The sequence below is a fragment of the Mandrillus leucophaeus genome, unplaced genomic scaffold (genome assembly GCF_000951045.1).
Source record: "Mandrillus leucophaeus isolate KB7577 unplaced genomic scaffold, Mleu.le_1.0 Scaffold173, whole genome shotgun sequence".
NCBI classification, from domain to species: Eukaryota; Metazoa; Chordata; class Mammalia; order Primates; family Cercopithecidae; genus Mandrillus; species Mandrillus leucophaeus.
In genome coordinates, this window is record NW_012101732.1 from 1602598 (window position 1) to 1623454 (window position 20857).

Genomic DNA, 20857 nt, shown 5'->3' on the forward strand with positions numbered 1-20857 from the left:
CGAGCTTCTAACAGAAGAAATAAAACACATCCTCCCAGGGCGTATTGAATTAAAATCACAATGCACTAGTAAATGATGAAAAGAGAATGAACAGAATAATACTGTCCACAGGGATTATGACCTTTGTGTTCCATAACAAATTACACTGAGGCATGAAAATCACGTTTCTATTCTGACCGTGCCACTCTGCTTCCTGCAAAAGCCTTTATAATTAACCTTTTATGTGACAGAATACTTTTTGCATAATGCTTTCATATTTATTGGTCCATAACTGAGATGGATAAATCATTTTCAAATGTGGAATATGTGTAGAATCTTGACTTCTTGCAGTGAGTTGCAGCTGTACACGGTTTTCAAGTGTACACAATTTAGAGCTGTGCTGAAATAACAAGACTTTGTTCTTCTAGGTTTAAAGTAGAAGAGATTTCAATAGGCAGCCTTTATTAACTACTATACAAATCACTCTCTTTTTGTTATTGGGAGACAACAAAATAAGATAGATTTTCTTTCCTTTTTTCAAAAAAGTAGGTTCTCCAAATTAAAAGCATACCATATAATAAAAACAAGTCACAGAACACAAAACTATGCAAACAAAAAATTAATTAAGATGTTTTTCAAGTTCCCAAGTGGATTCATTTACTGACTAGGCACGTTGGTGAGTTGACTATTCTTAAGCAGTCCATAAATAGAAGGAAAGTTCCTGAAAGAGAGGAAAATGAAATATATTTGTATATATCAAGAAATTAATAATAACCATATGCTCGTTTGGGAATGGCAGCGTTTAGAGGACACAGGCAAGTAGACACTTAACAGAAATAAGGATGTCTATGGAAAACAATGCAAAACAGAATCATTAACATGAAGGCCATAAAATATTTGTGTTAAGTAAAGACAGATGAATGATTAACTGGTTTAATGATGATTACACTACTATCCATTATGGTATTTATGGAGTGATTTCAGAATGGTAACGCCTTGTTTTACATAAAACCTCAAATATTAACCTATAAGTTCCTAGGGGTCCACCCTGGCAGAGTCCTTGCATTCTTGTCACCTGATAAGAGACTGAACTTTCAGATATATTTTAAATTTTATTACCTAACGCCAAAGAACCTTTTTTGATGTGCTATACGAAACAAAACTGTTATTTAAAAAACTGGCTGGTGATCAGAAAAACAAACAAACAAACAAAACACCCAATCGCAGTGGAGAAATGGCCACTGTGGTGATGTTGACTTCTCATGGCTCTGTCACACGTCGCAGGCCCTAGGTAACTGTTCAATACCACAAAGTGTGCTGAAAACAACTCAGGACACTGCTGATGGCTCCACAGGACCCAGCCCCTTCCTATGTCTCCAGAGGCATCTCTTTCATTTCTCTCCCAGCACGTTATATTCCAGCAGCTGCTTATATGTTCCCAAAACAAATGATGCCATTTCATGTCTTGGTTGACACCCTCCTCTCCCACCTGTATTAGCTTATTATGTCTTAACATTTTCTCCTCCCTTCCTGGCTTGCAAGATTTTGACTTTCAAAACTCCAGATTTTATTTCCTCCTTTGTCCTCGGAGCAAGTTCATCTCTTTCTCCTCCGCACCATCGCTGCCCTTCTCTAGCCTTTTATTACTGCAGAGTGCCAGGGACACAGTGGGCATCTCAGTGTCACCTGCATAAAGCATCAGCACTGGTAGGATCGATCAGATGCAAACTGTGATTGAAAGGCGAATCTTTTAGTTACACATTGAATACAGTAAACCTACTGATGAGGGCACTGCTTTCATCAACCAATAAATGTTTCTTGAATGGCTTGTGCTGAAGGCTTTAAGGTTTATGAAATTTGACAGACACACCTGTGACCCTCAAGGAGCATACTAGGGATGAAGGACATTTACACAGCTCCAAACTGTCAACCAGCAGGTCAGAATCAGACATCTGCCAATCGAGTCCCCTCAGCCAGGGTTCTCATGGGGAGAGAAGAGAAGGTTCTTCTGGCTGAGAGAGAAAAGATCTTGAAGAAATGGCAGGATCTGGATAACCAGAGAAGAGGAGAGGGTGGGCAATGCCCGTGCAGGGGAGAGCCTGTCTGTTTCCTCAGAGAGCCTGTAGGCCTCTCCTGCTACCCTGGTGTGGCTACCATAGTCCCACAAAGCCTGCCCCACCATGGGCCAGCCCTTAACAATACACTTGCTGATGTAAATAAGCCCCAGGAATGCGAGGAGACCAGCAGGAGTCTGAGGAAGGGTCACAGGACTTTCAGCTCTCCCCGTAAGACGCAGACCAGTGTCCAGGAGGTGTCCTTACTGGACCCAGCATGCCCTGCATCTCCTTGCTAAATCGCACAGGTAGCCAGCCTGCCACATGCCAGATGTCATGCTGGGTATAGAAGACCATTTTAAACCAACTTTTGGGCAGGTGAGTTTCTGGAGTGGCCACAGGAGCTAATCTTGTAGATCATAATGCAAACATACAGCATTTAGATAGGTTTCTTTTACAAAAGCATATTAAGATGCACCACGATCTCTATGGGAAACATCTATAAAATCCCAGTAAGTCTATTTTAACAATTCATTCCACAGATGTTTATAGACATGGCTTCTTGCATTGCCTTTAATGGGAGCAAAACATTAGAAGCTAACTATATCTCTGTCAGTAGTTGTTTGGATTATGGCTCTTTCATAGAAATAGTATTCAGCCCATACAAAGGAAAAGGTAACTTTCTAGTATAAAATAACAGAAAATGAGCTCTAAGACATACTTCAGAGTAAAACGAGGGGAGAAAATGGTATAATGTTTTCTATGTAAAAAATAGTGATAATTTTAAAAAAATGCTTTACTTATGCACAGACTATCTCGGGAAAGATACAGGAAAATCACTACAGAGAGTTGCCTGTGGGTGTGTGGGGGTAAAGGTGGGAATTAAGACCACTGTGTGTGTATATTTTGTACCAAGCACATGTATTACCGTCTAAATAAAGGACATATTTTGGTTTTCCAACTTCACATTCATCATTGAAAACAATCTACTGAGTAGAGAAACATCACACTTCCACTAAGAAAACAAATGAATACAAATGCTCCTCATCTTAGGATGGGGTTACGTCCTGTAAACCCGTTGTAAGTCAAAAACATTAAGTTGGAAATGTACACGATACACTTAACCTACCAAACATCATAGCTTAGCTTAGTCTACCTTAAACATTGCATATGGTTGGGCTGAATCATCAAATACAAGGCCTATTTTATAATAAAGTTTGATATCTCAAGTAATTTCTGAATGCTGTACTCAAAGTGAAAAACAAAATGGCTCACTGCCAGTGCCTGGCATTGCAAGAGTATCATACTGCTATGGCTAGCTGCAGAAAAGATACGTATTCAAAATCTGAAGTACAGTTTCTACTGAACATGTATTAGCGACTGTCTGTACCGAAAAGTGCTCAGTGTTAGTGTTTCAAGAATTATAGGTTCATTTGTTCACTCGTTCATTCCCCACCGAACACCTTGTCAGTTCCCACTATGTCTATGTGCCAGGCAGTGTGCTAGTATTTAGAAGTACAAGTCCAATAAGACATGGTTATTCTATCTTTAAGGAACTTCCAAGTCTTGCAGTCAGGGAGAAAAACCCACCGACAAGCAGAACAGAAATCTAGCCTCAGGATAACACCACCATCCCTGCACACTTCACAGTGGTACCTGTTTGTTTATTCTATCTCTTTGTTTTGACTGTCTGTTAGGTACTAGGAACTGTGTTAGGTAGCAGACACATAAATCCTGCCAGCGGTGCTTCAGATGAGATAAACACACAGGACAGAACTTAATAACCTGGTAAGTTCTCCTCAAATGTAAGGATGACTAACTTAATCTAATAAGGCCAAACAAGACCTAGTACATCGTCCTGTACTATCAGCCACCGAGCTACCACATCCACTTTATTCACTCAGACATCCGATGGCTTGTTCATTTATCACTTACTAGGCGTGAGACAGGGTAACTGCACTAAAGATGTTGACAATCTGGTGGGAGGAAAGGAGGGTCAACAGCCAATCTCAGGATACTGTACTGCAGAATTCATAGAGTAAGACGAGGGTCCACAGAAGAGCTGTGAACATGGCGGGCTAGGGAGGGCCTCCAGGGTGAGGGGATGCTTCAAGTTCCACTGGGAAGTCTCGATAGGCCAGCAACAACTAGCTAGACCAAGAGCTGGGTGAGAGTTGTGTTCATTCATTTGTGTTCATTTATTTGAGTGGGGTAAGGAACTGTGACTTCGGGCGGAGAATGGCACTGATAGAAAAGCTCTAGATGGTTTTCAATCTATCAGCGCTGGACCACAGTGGGGTGGGGTCAGAGCATGCTGTGCTCCAGGCGGCTGGGGAGGCCAGCAGCAGAATCACACCGGGCTTGATGTTCAGAGCCAAGGAGGCTGAGTTTTATCCTGAAAGTCACTGAAGGACTCATCACATTAAGATCTGAAAAATGATTTCAGCAATGGGTGCTAATCACTGAAATATACAACAGAGATTCTTGAAACAGGAATGTCAGTCAGAATCAACTTCAACCGGACAGGATTTTCCATCGATAAGGGAGGGTGAAATTCAGACTGAAAAATGATCTGCAGTCTTTCCCAATCAGAAATAGAATCAGGCATAAAATAGATTGTTTTTTTAAAATAAGTATGGATTTTTTCCTTTCTATCCCTACAAAACACTGAATATCAATATAAACAGTAGATAATGTTTGGCAGAAAACAATACACTTTATTTCTTAAATTTATCACATATTCTATAAAACGTCTCATATTTTCATTTAACTTTTGACTCTAGAGTTTTATTTTTTCTTCAAATCATTAGTTTTAAATTCTGGAACCTGTCTCTGTATACAGTGACCAGAGTCTTTAATTTTGAGTTAAACAAGAGAGCTAGAATATCTAAATTGTAGTGCTGTTCACACGATTGTGTGGGTTTTTTTGGGTCTGGGCTGACCGTTCCTAACATTGCCTGTCAGGAATCATCTTGATCACCACTGACAATGCCATTCACTTACTAAACCCTTACACTGTCAAATAACTATGTGAAGAGATGGTTACAAGAGGATGAAAAAGTGAGAGCACCTATTTTTTAAGGCACGGATTGGCTATAAAATCACTAACCAGTGGAAACAGAAGTTTGTAGAGTTCTTTTTGGAACACAGACTAAATGAGGCACTATCTGCCCAAGGGAATGGAGTAGGTCAAGCTTAAAGGCAAAGAGGATACTACACTTGAAAATGGTTGCACTGAATTTGTGCTTCTTAGCAGAACCTACAAGACCCTTCATTACATGTCCCTTTCCTACCCAGCCAGCATCATCTCTTACTTTCTCTAATGATCTAATATACCTGAAGTTTCCTCAATGATCATGTTTTCTTATAATGGCAAATATTTACATACAGCAACCAATGAGTGAACACCTTTATTTGTGCCAGGTATGCTTCTAATCTTCACAGCAACACTAAGGTAGGTATCACGACTGTCTGGGGAACCTGCAGTTTAGACTCCTGTTTAGAGAGGTTAAGTCACTGACTCAAGGTCACAAAGCGAGTGAAGGGCAGAGCAGAAGTGTGGATGCTCCGAGAGGACCTGCCCTGTGTGGTTATCTTCTACTGGTCTTAATATCTCCATGGGCCTCTTCTGCGACCTCTGACCAACCTGCCAGGGTGACACATCTCCCTTCCATGCGCCTAGAAAGCACGTGTATCTCTGTCAGAGCTCTGCAGACGTTGTCTCTGTCCATTTCCCCAGTAGAGTGTGGCACTTGCAAGGACAACAATGATGTCCTTAATCACTGTCTTCCTGCCATCTGCAACACAGCAGGTGTTCAGCAGATATATCCGAGTAAATACTGATACTGATTTGACTTGGAATACCTGAGACAAGAAGATTCAGAACCTAAACAAGTGAAAGACTCCATGAAGGAATCTGGGGCAGGGGCGGGGAAGAGAGAGAGAAAGGGGCAGTTACCATTCACGATGCTCAGCGTTGTGTGAGATACTCTCTGGGAAACAAGGTAACAAAAATTAACGGCTCCTTCTCTTAAAGAGCCTTGAATCTAATGGAGGAGCCACTGTAATATAAAGAATGACACTGTAACAACATGGTTAAGATCAAAGACTCTGGATTAAAGTCAATCGTTCAAATCGGGGCTCTACCAGTTATAAGGTACATGAGCAACATAAGCGTGAAATTCACCTCCTGAAGCTTAAATTTCTTCCTTTTTTAAAATGTAGATGACACCTTCTTATGGCTGTGAGGATTCAATAAAATAATTTACAGAAAGTGATAAGCACATGCTTGGCTGTTATGGCAACTTACAACCAATGTAAGTCATATGATACCAATATTAAAATAAGGAAACATAAACCAAGTATGCTCTTTAGAGAGGGCAGAGGGATCACAGCCTGATTTAACTGGTAAGGACACCATGGAAGAGAGGGCATGGGGCTGAGTTCTGAAGGACGGGTATGATTTCTTCATGCAAAGATACAGGCGACAGCAAGTTGTGTGTTATGGGCTGTCACCTCCATTTGGTTTTGCAGTATTTGAATACAGGGTTCCATGTCTTATCAGTCTTTGTATGACCAGTGCCCCTGTTGTGCCCAGTATGGAGCTCATGTTCCATGGATGCTGTCATATGAGAAAATAAATGAATTCCACGGGGGCAAAAACAAAGGTGAGAAGGAAGCAATTCGGGAACAATGAAATGTGCTCTTAGAGACATGAGAAGACAGGCTTATCTATAGCAGGGTCTTCCCATGGAAACAGAAAAAAATCAGGTCTGGTGGAGCATCAGCCAGATAAGAGAAGATCTCGAAGGCCAAGTAGGAAAGTTCCTGTCTGATAGTGATCTGGACCTTTCTGGATCACAATCCCTTTTTACAGTCTGATAAAGTTATGGATGCTTTGAAAAAATGACAAGAAATATAAAATTGTACAGTATTTCCTAGTAATTAACTCTGAAGAGCACCTGAGGATTGACCCTCTACCTCTCCATAATTCTGGATTTATTATTCTGTATGCCAACTCCCTAAAAAATTATTTAATACAGAAAAAAGTTGTGAAAAACTTCAGTAACATCACACACTACAGAGATGCGGTGGACATCACGTTCCCATTCCGTACAAGAGAAAAACAAACAACAACAAAAATCCAAACAGACAAACATAAAGAAAATACAATAAACTTAGTTTGGTCCACAAAAATGATGAGAACTATTTTCTTTCTAAAAGTAATTTAATTATTTCAGGCTAATTTTGGCTATTAAGGAAAACCAAGGTCATATATTTTTCATATATATTAAATATGTAAATACAACTTTGACAATTAAACTTTACATGATTGTATCACTTTCAGCTTACAGAACACTCTGACGATATTATCTTAATTCTAACAAGGGCATGGGATAAGCATCATTTTCACTGAACTGATAGAGAAAGTGAGACTTGCCCAAAGTCACAGTTACTGGCAGAGCTCAAATACAAACACTGAAAAAGTAAGACCCTCTGGAAGATCACGGCCTAAGTAGTATTTTTTGATGCTTTAGAAAAAAAACCAAGAAGATGTAAAAGAGAGACAAAATTCAGAAGCACAGAAAACCATGCTTCCACAAGACTAAGAGAAATACTGTCAAAAATTTCCAGCATATTTGTGTAATTTTTTTTTGCCTAGGCATGCACATAGAAAACAAAAATTGAGATACTATATATTAAGTTCGGCAAATTGCTCTTTTTACTGAATAATCTGGAAAATTTTTTTCATGCTATTGACTAGACTGCTAGATATTTTCTGAAGAAAGTAATCTGAATACTTAAATACCAGGATGAAACTGAGCCTCCAATCTCTGCCGCTTATAATGAAGCTTCCTGGGCCTGACTTGTTTACATTCAGGAAGCTTCTTTTCTGACTTTTGGAGTTAATCTGACATAATCACTGGTGTTGTACTAGGAAATCAGCAGGGGAAATTTTCCATGTGACTTCAGATAAGCGTGAAATTGTCTTCATCTTCCACACAGTTCAGGATAATTGGAACAAAAAGGCAAACTTACCTTTTTTTGCTTCAGGTGTTCAACCAGTTCCTGTGACATTCCAAGATGGCTGACATTTCCTAACAAAAGAAAAGACCTTTTTACTCAAAATAAAGAGAAAAAAATCCCCCAAGAAATAAAAATTAAACATTTTACATAATCTACAATTAAAAAAGCTTAATGATTAAAGAATAACTTTATTAAATATTTGTCAGTTTTAAGAAGTGCCCTCAATTACTAACCAAATAATGTATTACAAATAACTAGTTATGAGGTTTTACAGTTGTTTAATAGGGAGTAATTGGCCCCAATTAAACTGACTAAACTAAGGTTTTTTAGATTACTAAAACAAATTAAACTTTTTAAAATGAGAATTTAGGTGATCTTAAAACTTTTCTAAAATGGATAATGAAACTTGCTAAGTTGTAATCTCCCTGGTTTTATTAGTTATATTAAGATAAATTAAGTGAGATTAAAAATCTTATTTGATTTATTTACCTTTGAAAATGAAGACCGTTTAAGGGTTACACATCCTCAGCCTTGGCGAGTGCGACCTCAATTAGTCAAGCCAGAAAGTCTTTAAAAGCTTTGTGCTTAGTGCTTCCAGCATGGAGCGAGGTGTTCATTAAGGTACCAAAATTCTCATAAAAAATCCAAAGTTGCACTAGTGAAAAAACGCTCAACAAGATGAAAACTGATCACATCTTTTTCAGAAAATCCAGTAGTTATTTTAAAACCAGTTTTTAAACAAGATTTGGTTTTGCGTAGTTTAACGTGCCACTCAAGCAGCTCGATACCATTTGGACTCTTTAAACAGCATTTAAGTCTATGGTGAGTATATAATGGTACATTTAATTTTATACCATTTTTAAAATAAGTTGTACAATGTTTAGTGTGACCCTTTTATGACAAGCATTGTTAAATGAATTCTTTCCCTGTTTACAACTATTTATGAAGGCCTTTTTAAATAAAAAAAAACCCATGAAATTGTTAGCTCACACACACAAAATTTCTTTCAAAAGTTTATTTAGTATCAAGCAAGAGGAGACTTTGCTTAACACTACAGAACATTTCAAGACTTGAGTTACAAAAGAATACCACATTATTAGCACTTGTAATTGGCTTCCCTTTTTACGCATGTTGGCAAGAGAAAAAAAAACTAGCATATGGCTGAAAGATCAAATAACTAAATTCTATGGAAACCTTTAAAATGAAAGGTGAGGCTTATGTTAAAAGAATAGATTAACATATTTAGTAAACCTATTTTTTGTTTAACACTAGTTAATCAAAGTTATTTTTTTTCCTTTTGATGACCTATTTTTTCATATACAGACTGGAAATAACAAAATTTTACATGTCTTTTTTTTTTTTTTTTTCTGCCCAGGTTGATGTTTCAACAAAGTAGTTTTAAGTTCCATCCATTCAGATTTTAAGCATTTTGATTTATTTAAAAAGGGATTGTTCATAGAAAAAAATTACTTTGAACAGTATACAGGACTGGTGGAGATTGGCTATTTCACAACATCAGACAGTACAATCAGTATCTGCCATATGGCTGGTCTCTGTAGACGCCCTTTGCTGTCCTCGCTGAAGGTGCCTTGTGTCTTGAGTTAGTCCACTCTTCTTGTCCTACAATCAGTAAGATGAACCACAATTAGATCGCTGCCACGAATCCCACAGGCTTCATTTTTCAGACTCTAACTTAGCCCTGAACCAAAGGTACATGTCATATTGAAAATATATACCCCTGGTGTACTGAAAAGAAAAACAAACAAGGAATTTACTTAAATAAATTACAAACACAAGGAAAAATAATCATCTCACTTGCAAAATTTGTCAGCATGAGAAGAAAAACGGTTCTTGTATCTGAAATGGCAACCAACTTTGCAAGGACTTTCCTTTCGGTTACTGATTTAATAACAGTTTACAAGTTCAAGTAGCAAAGAGAATTGCCTTTTGCTAAACATCTGGACATTTATGAGTGAAAAAGAGAACAGGAAAAGGATCACTTAGATGTTTTCCAACAGTAAAAACAAAGAAAAAACATAGATGAACATCTGTGAAGACAAAGGAGAAGAAAACTGGAGAGCAAAATGGGAAGGGGCAGACTGAGAAAGGGAAACATGATCTCACTTTTCATAGGCGCTTTCACCGAAAGACTGAAGGAAAGTTGCATTGGGTTGAACTTCACTTCTCAATAACACTTTACGAATATGAAATAAATTTAACGACATAATGTCAGATTTCATTCATCATAATGCTAAATCCGTACTGGACAATGGTATTAATAACCAAGGACATTCTATCACCTTTATCTCCTGAAATTAAACACCTGTTCAGCCTGAAGATAACTTTTAATGAGTTATCTATAAGTCTTTGACATCAAACAGTTAACATCCCTGCTGCAACATACAGCAATTTAAAAGCCATGTGTCCACAGAGACCAATTTAAAAAGCTGTGAAGGAAAAATGCTTAAAATGACCTCTTCTTTTGATACAAAACATGTAATCAACATCATTCCCTCAAGCTAACTTGCATCAATTTAAGTAGCTGCATTCAGCAAACCAACATATTTCTCTTAAGTGTTTGTTACGGATAACCAAAAAAAACCAACAACAACAAAAAAAACAAATCCAAGGTGCAATCATCACAGCTTCGGGCAGGTGATACAACAAAATGCACTTCAAAAGGTTTAACACCGGAAAATGGATTTTCAGTTCTGTTAAGAGAAATGTCCTAACATCCCTTAACCACAATCCTGATACACTTGCACCAGGTACCAGGGATTCATCAGAGCTTTGCAACTGATTGAAGCTTCACGTTCTCTGATCTCCTTGCCCTGCGGCAAAGGCTCTTCTTACTACTGCTATGTTGCTGCCACCAATTCTTTTAATTAAACCTGTCATCCTTCTGCATAGTGAGACTTTGGACATGAAGTCCCCGGCATCTCTACCAGCTCCACTGAATTAAGAGGGGTTTAGTTGACGTCCTGTGAAGCTTACAGACCCTGTATCTCCTCCTTGGTTCACTGCTTTTGTAACCTTTATGAAATGACTCCCAGTGTAATCTTTTTCAGAGGGTTTGAGATTGGAAATGAATTAAAATATAAAGATGAAGGTGGGAGAATCACTTCAGAGCTGTAGTCTCAATTGCTTCATTTCCCTTCGCTGTCAAGAAACAAAGACACTTCACAAAGACCCAGCTATCAAGTGTCTGCAGTTTGAAAAACTACTCTGTGAGAAAATCAGCACACGACAATCAACCCAAACATAAAATTGAAGTTCAGAATCTGGATTCATGCAATCTTTGGCAAGTCTTTAGTCCTCTTTAAATATTTAAATAATAAAGGAGCCTCTAAAAATAGCTAGATATGCACAAACGAATTGACAGGAAGCTGCTGTTTCAGAGTCCAAATGTCCTTATAAATCTCTCTTCCCATTAAGATCTTTAAGGTCTTTCTATGGCCATCTCTCCTCCCTCTCTTCACATGCTCTGGCCAGTCACTCACCATAGGAATCGTAAGTCTCCTCACTGAGTCCATGTCCGTAATCATAGTAATCAGCACCACTGTAGTGAACAAAACAAAACAAAGGACAAAATCATCTGGCTGTGAGTTTCAACAGTATTCAGTAAAGTACTGTAAAACTTAAAGACAACTAATGAAGGGCAGGACTGAACATTCAAAGGAAGTCCCACCGAGATCACAAAGTTCTAAAGCGGAAGTGTTAACTTTAGGATTATCAAAGGCCCCTTGTCTAGCTCCCTAATTTTAATACATAATAAATATGTTTTGACATTTTAACCACAACAATTGGCCACCCAACACACGGTAAGTGCCTAAAAGTACACAAGGGAATACAAAGACAGGACCTGACCTGGGAAGACTGGGAGTCTGCAGAGAGGGAGGATGTGTTTGGACAATTCTAGCCCAGTGTGCCAAGAGCTAGGGTTGGGCCTGTGCAAGGCACCGTGGGAGTGGGGGAGGAGGTAAACACTTCCTTTCCAATAGATGGGATGTTTACAGAAGGCAAAGACTTTATTGCTTCTTACACCCTCGTCTACCAGAGAACTTGGTGCTGCATGAATTGTGGGTGCTGTACCTTATAACACATTAAAAACAAATGCCCAGATGAAATGTTTTCTTTCATCGGCACTGCTGCATCACCATCCAGAAACTGCCAGGAAAAGGAAAGGTGACTCAGCAGCCATGGCCACATGGGACAGGAGAGCAGAGAAATGGATCTCTGCAATCTTGTCACAAATCTGGTTACACGAGGCCAAGGATCTTTCCAAAGTACAGGCAAATTCATGTTCCAATGTACAACATCCTTGAGAGAGCACGAGGAAAGGGCCATCACTGACAGCAAGAGAGAAGAGTCACCACTGCCATTTTGCAGATGATGCAAAACAGCCTACAGATATACAATATATTTGAACTAGGAATACTTTTTTACAGGAACAGACTTGTGAAAAGTCTAGATTACTAAGCCATAACCATTCTGTGTATCTGAGAAAGAGTTTCCACGGACCCTCTCAGGCTTTCCTCTTTCCCACTTGACTTAATTTTGAAGGGAAACAACCATCCTGAATTTGTTATCTTAGACCGTCATGAAAAGAAACATCCCCATTCTCCCAATTTCATACAATAAAGAGGTTTCTCATCAAAACGGAAAACGATCCAGCGCAGCTGTTTAACACCTCAGGAAGTCACAGTCTGAGGAGCACAGATGCATGCTGTGAATGCTGACTGAACACCAGTCGCTGCGATCCCACATCACCCCCAGCCTCAGAGAGTAAAACTGCCATACCCATTTGACAGATAAGGACACCGCAGACCAGAAGAGCTAAGAAGTCAGCCTAAATTGCATGGAGAATGGTATCGGTGAATCTCTTTGCCTACACAGGCCAGACTTGTGGTCACACCCACACGGACTTTTTCCCAACGTCTTCCTTCTCAGGAAAATGACACCAGAGACTAATCATCACATTCAAGGACTACAGCGCAGCATGGCCATTCCTATGAGAAAAGTGTAAGCAATGGAGCTATGTTCCTTTTTATCTCAAAATATGAGCATAAGTTTTTACATTTGCTACTCCTTCTGCCCTTAGAAGGCCCTTCTCTCCTCTCCTCCAGGCTACTTCCAACTCAAGCCCTTAACCTAAATGCCACTTCCAAAGAGAACCCTGCTAGTCTCCCTGAGTGAGGTTGGTTTCCCACGACAGCATGTCCTGGTTCTCACCCTTCTGGCCTGGAGGAGACCCTCACATTACATATGTTAAGTGGGTATACGGAGAAGGGGCACCTCCATCACTCCAGTGTGTCATGAATGGCTTCTTGGAGCATGCAGTGCTTGCACCATGTTCTGAAGGAACAGGAGGGTGAAGGTGAAGACAGGTGGAGAAGGAATGGACAGAGGCAATGACAGCAAAGGTCTTCCAGGCAGAAGAAACAGTATATGCAAAGCAGAGGCAGGAAACAGGTTGAAAAATGTAGGTGTCTACAAGCAGTTCAAACAAATATAGTAAGTATTGATGAAAAATGCCTGCACCGCGGTGGCTCATGCCTGTAATCCTAGCACTTTGGCAGGGTGAAGTCAGAAGATAGAGACCATCCTGGCCAACATGGTGAAACCCCGTCTCTACTAAATATACAAAAATTAGCTGGGCATGGTGGCCCACGCCTGTAGTCCCAGCTACTCAGGATGCTGAGGCAGGGGAATCGCTTGAACCCAGGAGGCGGAGGTTGCAGTGAGCTGAGATCATGCCACTGCACTCCAGCCTGGCGACAGAACGAAACTCCATCACAGAAAAATAAATAAATAAATAAAAGACAAATGCCTGGACCAGAATATTCCTTAGGATAAAATACTTCTTCTACACGTAGAACATAGGCCCCACTTTGTTATCCTGGCTGAATCATACCCTTACAAGTTAATTAAATGCAGTGTAACATGGTGGTTGATTTGAGCTCTCTGTATAAAATAAGTTATCTGAAATGTGCTGTGTTAAGCTCCGCTGGCTTAACACATTACAGAATAGTCCCTACTATAGCTGACCTAATATACCAACTAGCAATGTGCAATTTTTCCACAGAGGTACATGTAGCTATAGAGTTTTAAAACATGGTCTTCAAATTGAGGGCTGGCATTCCTAAAACAATTTAGAAGGAAAAGGAGTGTGAGAGGAATGCAGCTATTGCGAGCCACACCACTGCCCTACTGACAACTTCTCACGCGCACGAACTCACCTAATCTAAAAAAACTCTATGCTTTTACAGACGAGGCAGCTGAGGCCCAAGCTGAGCCATCTGCCCAGGGTCACATAACTTGTAAGTGGCAGCACCTACACTCAAAGCTCCGAACACTACCACTGCCATGTGCTGAACACAAATGCTACAGGTGGCTTTTGCTCACCACGGGTGGCCACCTTATTGGATTGGTTCCCACTTTGGCTTGGCCTTTTGCTCTTCCAGAATGTCTCTTGTTTGCCCTCCCTCGGGCTTTAATGATCCTTCCTCGTGCTCAGAAACAGAAGCCGGGCCCACATGAAACATGCTGCCACATGATCATAGTGATCTGGGACTGCCTTAGTCTCTCTCTGGTTTCCTTTCTGTAGTCCCAATTTTCCCTCACAGAATAATATACAGTTATGGTGAGAAGAGGAGGACTAACTGAAAAAAGAACAGATCAATTTTTATATTCAAAAAGATAATAAACCAGCAGAAACTAACAACAAAAGAAAAAAACACTGCTTTCCTGCTTAACTTATGATAGCTTTAAATATGAGAATGCTATTAAAGTATTAACAGAATATTTCTCTTGTCTTGAGAACTGAAATTGAGACTCAATTAAAGCTGTTGACAAAAATGTCTGTCAGCTGTCAGTCCAGGCCTGGGCCTCCACCCGCGGTGCCACCCTGGGAGGGCGGCTTCCATGTGGGGGTCTTCCTGTGCATCTGCCAAATCAGGGGCTGGTCTAGACGCTGCTCAGGTCTCCTGGTAGCTCTGACATCCTCCATGGCTCTTTCACAGCATCTCGCCCCACCGTAGTCAACATAATTTCTCATTTTGTTGAAAATAAATTGGCAAATGCTTCTTGGAAACTCAGCACTAAATTAAATGAACCTCAGTCTTTTTTCCAAGGGTCAGAAGTTAGATCGTAATGGCTCCTTAGACAAATACAACCTTGATGTTCTTGAGAATTTTATCTCTGTTGCACAGATAAATGAGTAACCTCACCATAACACGGAAAGGGATTTCCTTGACTGAGACAGTTCCCGATTGTTTAACTTGGAACTGTAAATGACAGGTCCTGCGACTAATAAAGAGAAGGGTTAACAACTCCTTTCTGACCAAACTAAACCTCCTTTATTAAATGAAGTGAGCAGTAATGAACATAACCATAGACTGGAAATTTACTGTGAGGTGCTGTAACATAGTTCAGCATAATAAAAATGAGGGTAGAGAATGTTTTTCAGTGCACGGAAGGTAAAAGTAGCATGATTAGGTCCAGCAATGGTTTGGTGATAAGACAATCTTAGTTTTGACAAGTGAAAACTTTAAAACTGACATTTGCTATCATTTCACCCAGTTTCTGATTATTTATTGCAAGACTGTCATCAAGCCGAGGAGCTGGGAGCAGCTGGGTCCCATTCTCATACCTGTCAGTTCTGTCTGAATTGCTTTCGCAGCATTTCATTTCGTCTACCTCAAATGTCTATTAACCAAAGACGTATCCTATTTCCCAAGGATAAACTAAAAACCCAACATATGGCAAAGGAGAAAAACACTAAAAATCTCTTCATTTATGGATACAACTTTTAACATTGATAACAGGCAAGAAAACACATTAGGCCAAATATGAGAATGGGCAAGAAACACATTAGGCCATCACTAGCAAAAATCCCTTATATAGTCTCGATCTCTTCTTTGAAAGTTTCTTGCTCAATGAAAACTTGATTTACCTCTAATGACAATTCTTCCCCAGCAACCCTCTCCACTTTTTTCTTTAACTCCCACAGCGGAGATGTCACTGGGTGATGTGGTTTGATGTTTGTGCCCCTGCAAATCTCATGCGGAAATGTAATCCCCCATGTTGGAGGGTGTTGGAGGTGGGGCTTGGTGGGAGGTGACTGGATCATGGGGGCAGACCCCTCATGAATGGTTTAGCACCATCCCCTTGGTGGTAAGTGAGTTCTTGCTCAGTTCACAAGATGTGGTTGTTGAAAAGCCTGTGGCGCCACCTCCTTCTTTCTCTGCTCCCACTCTCACTTGGCCTTCTGCCATGAGTAACAGCTCCCTGAGGCCCTGTACAGCCTGCAGAACTGTAAGCCAATTAAACCTCTTTTCATTACAAATTACCCAGCCTCAGGCACTTCTTCACAGCAACTGCAAAAATGGCTGAATACAATGGGCCTAGAGGAAAGAAGAGTATTTTTCCTTTTTTTGGCTAACCCCTCCCGCCCCTAAGGTACAGACACCTCTGCCATTTCCAGACCATTGTGCTTCACTCCTCTGAACAAACACCCAGCTTTCAATCTCTAAACAGCATCACTGTCCTGAGTCCTGGTGATGTCAGCATATGGGAAGATGATCCTTCAAACATGAAGGCCTCTCAACTTTCTGGCTCCTCTTGTCCACTGACCCTGCCTCCTTTAGCCATCCCCTCCACGTTGCACTCTAGGATCTTGCCATTAGCAATCACTTCAGTCTTCAACTTCATATATCCCACTCTCTATGATTTCCTCTCTTTCAGTTTCTAGGATTATACCAGTTAGCCTTTCAACTTCATTGCAATCATCACCATTATTCCTCTTAAACTTTTTATCCCTTATCAAGTTAACCATTGAATTTCAAGTTGCTAAATTCAATGGTCAGTGCTCATCCACACGTTATGTGACCGATCAGTAACTATCTGACATAGCTGATCACTACATCTCTTCCTTGATAAACTTTCTTCAGTTTGCTCCCAGGATGTTATACTTCCTGGTTTGCTTCCTACCTCACTAGCTACTTCTTCTTCTTTTTTTTTTTCGAGACGGAGTCTCGCTCTCTCACTCTGTTCCAGGCTGGAGTGCAGTGGCGCGCTCTTGGCTCACTGCAACCTCTGCCTCCCGAGTTCAAGCGATTCTCCTGCCTCAGCCGTCCAAGTAGCTGGGACTACAGGCGCGTGCCACCATGCCCAGCTAATTTTTGTATTTTTAGTAGAGACAGGGGTTTCACCATGTTGGCCAGGATGGTCTTGATCTCCTGACCTCGTGATGTCCCTGCCTGGGCCTCCCAAAGTGCTGGGATTACAGGCGTGAGCCACGGCACCCGGCAAGCCATCTACTAACTTCTAAATTCCCAACTCTATAACTGAACGCTATGTCTTCCTATCCATCTAAGATTTAGTCACTTATTTTATAATCATCTTCTATTCTGTGAGCTGTTTACTCAAGGTGTTAGTTTCCCAGTTTGTTAAATATGACGTTTCTTAAATGCTTTGTAAATTTTAGATATGTGTTAGTTTTTGCTTTTGAGGTTCTCAGTTTGCTTGTCTGTAAAAGCTACCCCTTATTTAAAATAGGCTTCTTCTGGTGGCTATGGAGAAGGACACAATATACTATTGGGTGGGATGTGCCAGTAACGTATGCTTTGTCTCTGGGGGCTCCTGGGTCCTCCAGAGGGTGGGACTACCCGAGGTTTGGCCTCACATTGTTACAGCTTTACTCGGGGATCCAACACCATTACCCTGCACTCTGAACCACTGAGTTGGAGGCAGAGCAGACCAGCCTTGCTGTTTCACAGGCAGCTCTTCAATCAGTTATGAGAAAACTCTGAGCCTCTTTCTATCCTTTATAGCCATTGGTGTGGTTTGGTTAAATCTTCCCTAAGCCACTCTACCATTCCAGCACCCTTCTCTCGAATGGGGTTTCGTCTGATTGTGTTTTTTTCAGAGGTTTGGTTTCATCTACTTCCTCTTTCTCAGGAATCTTTCAAAACTTGTTTCTGTCACTTCATGGGATTTTAAAAAGGAGGGGTGGGTGGATCAGGTATAGGCACTTAGTCCATCTTCTTGATTCAATCTACTGTTTTTTAAAAGTCCTTTTTAGTTTACAATGCACTTAGATAATCTTTTAATTCTCAAAACATATTATTTGAGGTAGACATATTATTTAATTTTACAGGAAAGAAAACTGAGACAGAAGACAGGAATGACACCTCATTCATATTTGTTCTGGACAGTGCTGACACCTAGCACGTAGCAGCATTCCAAAAGAGATCCATGAATGACTCATACAAACACTGGGACTGCAAACTTTGTCCATGTCTCAATGACTCATCTGTAATAATAATATTTTGTTGTCATGTCTGTGACAATCTGGGGGGAGTGGGCGAAGGGGTAGTAAATTCCTTCGGAAGCCACATTACTAAGTTCTGCACTATTTAAATTTAATGCAAAAATTTTTCTTGATTATTTTGCCCCATTCCTTTAAGGAAAACTGTATCTGTAATTGTTATGATAAAATTTAAGACTTTAGCTAACACCTACTAAATGCTTATTATGAGATAGGAAAAATAGAAAGAGTCATGCATAATCCAGGTAATTGCTCTAGACTGACCTAGTTTAGTATTTCCTTTCTATTTAGAAGGAGACTTTAATTCTTCTACTAACCATTAGGAATTTTTATAAATAAAGCAAAATAAATGAAAAGTAATATTTAAAATAAAATTTGGGACTACTCTTGTTTTCACATTATCATACATAACTGAAGATTTTAAATTCCTTTAAGATAAATGAGTAAAAAATTTCCAGTCTGCTTTCAATAAGAGCCTTACTTATCCAATAGTTCTTTTATAACATTTAACAATATTTCCCCAGGAAGGTATTGAATAATATGTTCCAGAATTAGGTTGTGCAAGTTGGGTGAAAAAACGAGTTACAGCCAAAGTCCAGTCACCTGACTACAACTTTGCTGAATTTTGGCTTTTCCTTGGTCTTTGTTCACTAGTGCTCCCACTGGGACAATGCCACTGCTATGGCTACTGTCATTTAATCTGGGAAAAGAGACAGCAGTAACTTCATTCTCGTCTTGTTTTGTTAAATGTGTTCAGAGTAAATACATTACTGTTAGCCTGTCCCTCTTACCCTGAGAATTCCGAGGCCAGACGGGGCCAGTTCTGATGAGTGAGGCAAAAGCTCAGCCCATCTGTGGGGGCGTCCCTGGCATGCACCGACTGCTGTCCATGGGACTAGAGGCAATGATGCTATTTCTGCCCTCAAGGGGCTTACAATGTGAGGACAGTCCCTTGATGGGAAGGCTGCATGAGGTGTCAAATGTTTCAGACAGTTTGCTTTATTCTTCTCTTGCTGCTGGATCCATCATAAGTCCACCCCTCCCACAGCATTACTGCATCTTACTTTTCAAAATAGCCTAGGGTAGTGGTTTCTAAAGTGTGACCTATGAACTCTTTCAGGGTTTCATCAAGTCAAAATGTTTTCAGAATAACACTAAGATGTTACTTGTCTTTTTCACTGTACCGAACTTTTATGTGATGGGTAAAATTGTTGGTGATTGACCAAAAGTCAAGGCAGTGGCACCAAGCTGCATGATAATTCTTTTTCTTTAAGACATTTTCACTTAAGAATGTCCTTGATGAAGTAAACATTTACTAATTTTATTAAATCTCAACTATTAAAGACACATCTTAACTTCTGTATGATGATGGGAAAAGTGCTCTTGAAAGCAATTCTGGGGCACACTGAAGTATAAGGGTGATCTCAAGGAAAAGCACCTGAGGCCATTCCTTACATTGTGAGGTCAACTAGCTGCCTTTTCCATAAACATCATTGTTACCTGAAATAACTCATAGCAATGAACTAGGCTTACTCAGACTTGGGTATGTGGTTCACATTTTCAACTGTCACCTTAAGGAAAACAACCGACAGTTTTGGTTACCAATGACAGAATTTGAGCTTTCCAGTAGAAACTGCAATTTTGGAAAACCAGTATTTGCTACTGTAAACTGATGGCAAAGTATACTTATCTCTGTGAGATCAGTGGTGATAATATGACTGTTTTGATATTGCCTAATGAAATGTATCACAGCACTGTGAAGATACGCATAACTTAGCGAAGTGACATTTTTCAAATGATCCATGCATGATGCCAAAAAACCCATCAAGTGTATGGAGACCAAGATATTTTAATGTAACAGAGTATGAAAAGATTACTGGTATGGTTTTACAGTCTACATTACAACTATTCTTTAAGAAACTACTACCTGCTGGGCTGGGCGCGGTGGCTCACGCCTGTAATCCCAGCATTTTGGGAGACTGAGGCAGGTGGATCACCTGAGGCTGGGAGTTGGAGACCAGTCTGGCTAACGTGGTGAAGCCCCATCTCTACTAAAAATACAAAATTAGCCAGGCATGGTGGTGCATGCCTGTAATCCCAGCTACTCAGGAGGCTGAGGCAAGAGAATCACTTGAAGCCGGGAGGCAGAGGTTGCGGTGAGCCGAGGTCGCGCCACTGCACTCCAGCCTAGGCAATGAGCGAGACTCCGTCTCAAAAACACACAAACAAGCAAACAAACAAACAAACAAACACTACTACCTGCCAAGTTTTGATGTACTATCAAAGAAGAATAGCGACTATTATTTGAAAAGGCTACTTTCCCCTTTCCAGCTACATATCTGTTGTTCCAACTACTTCAATCACAACAACATACCACATCAGAAGGAATGCAGAAGCATAAATGAGAAGCCACAATTTTTTCCATTTTTTTAAGGAAATAGAGATATTTCATAAAAACAGATTATAT

At 40.1% G+C, this 20857-nt stretch overlaps 1 protein-coding gene across 1 annotated transcript in view; it reads right to left on the reverse strand.

The window, feature by feature from the left end:
* Positions 1-401: 401 nt before the first annotated feature.
* Positions 402-20857, reverse strand: part of KHDRBS3 (KH domain containing, RNA binding, signal transduction associated 3) — a 198285-nt gene continuing 177829 nt past the window's right edge. The window contains exons 8-11 of the mRNA XM_011977076.1: positions 11561-11619; positions 8550-9680; positions 8073-8131; positions 402-700 (exon numbers count right to left, since the gene is read on the reverse strand). Coding sequence (XP_011832466.1) covers positions 9589-9680; positions 11561-11619 — 151 coding nt within the window. The 3' untranslated portion in view covers positions 402-700; positions 8073-8131; positions 8550-9588. The remainder of the gene's footprint in view (positions 701-8072; positions 8132-8549; positions 9681-11560; positions 11620-20857) is intronic.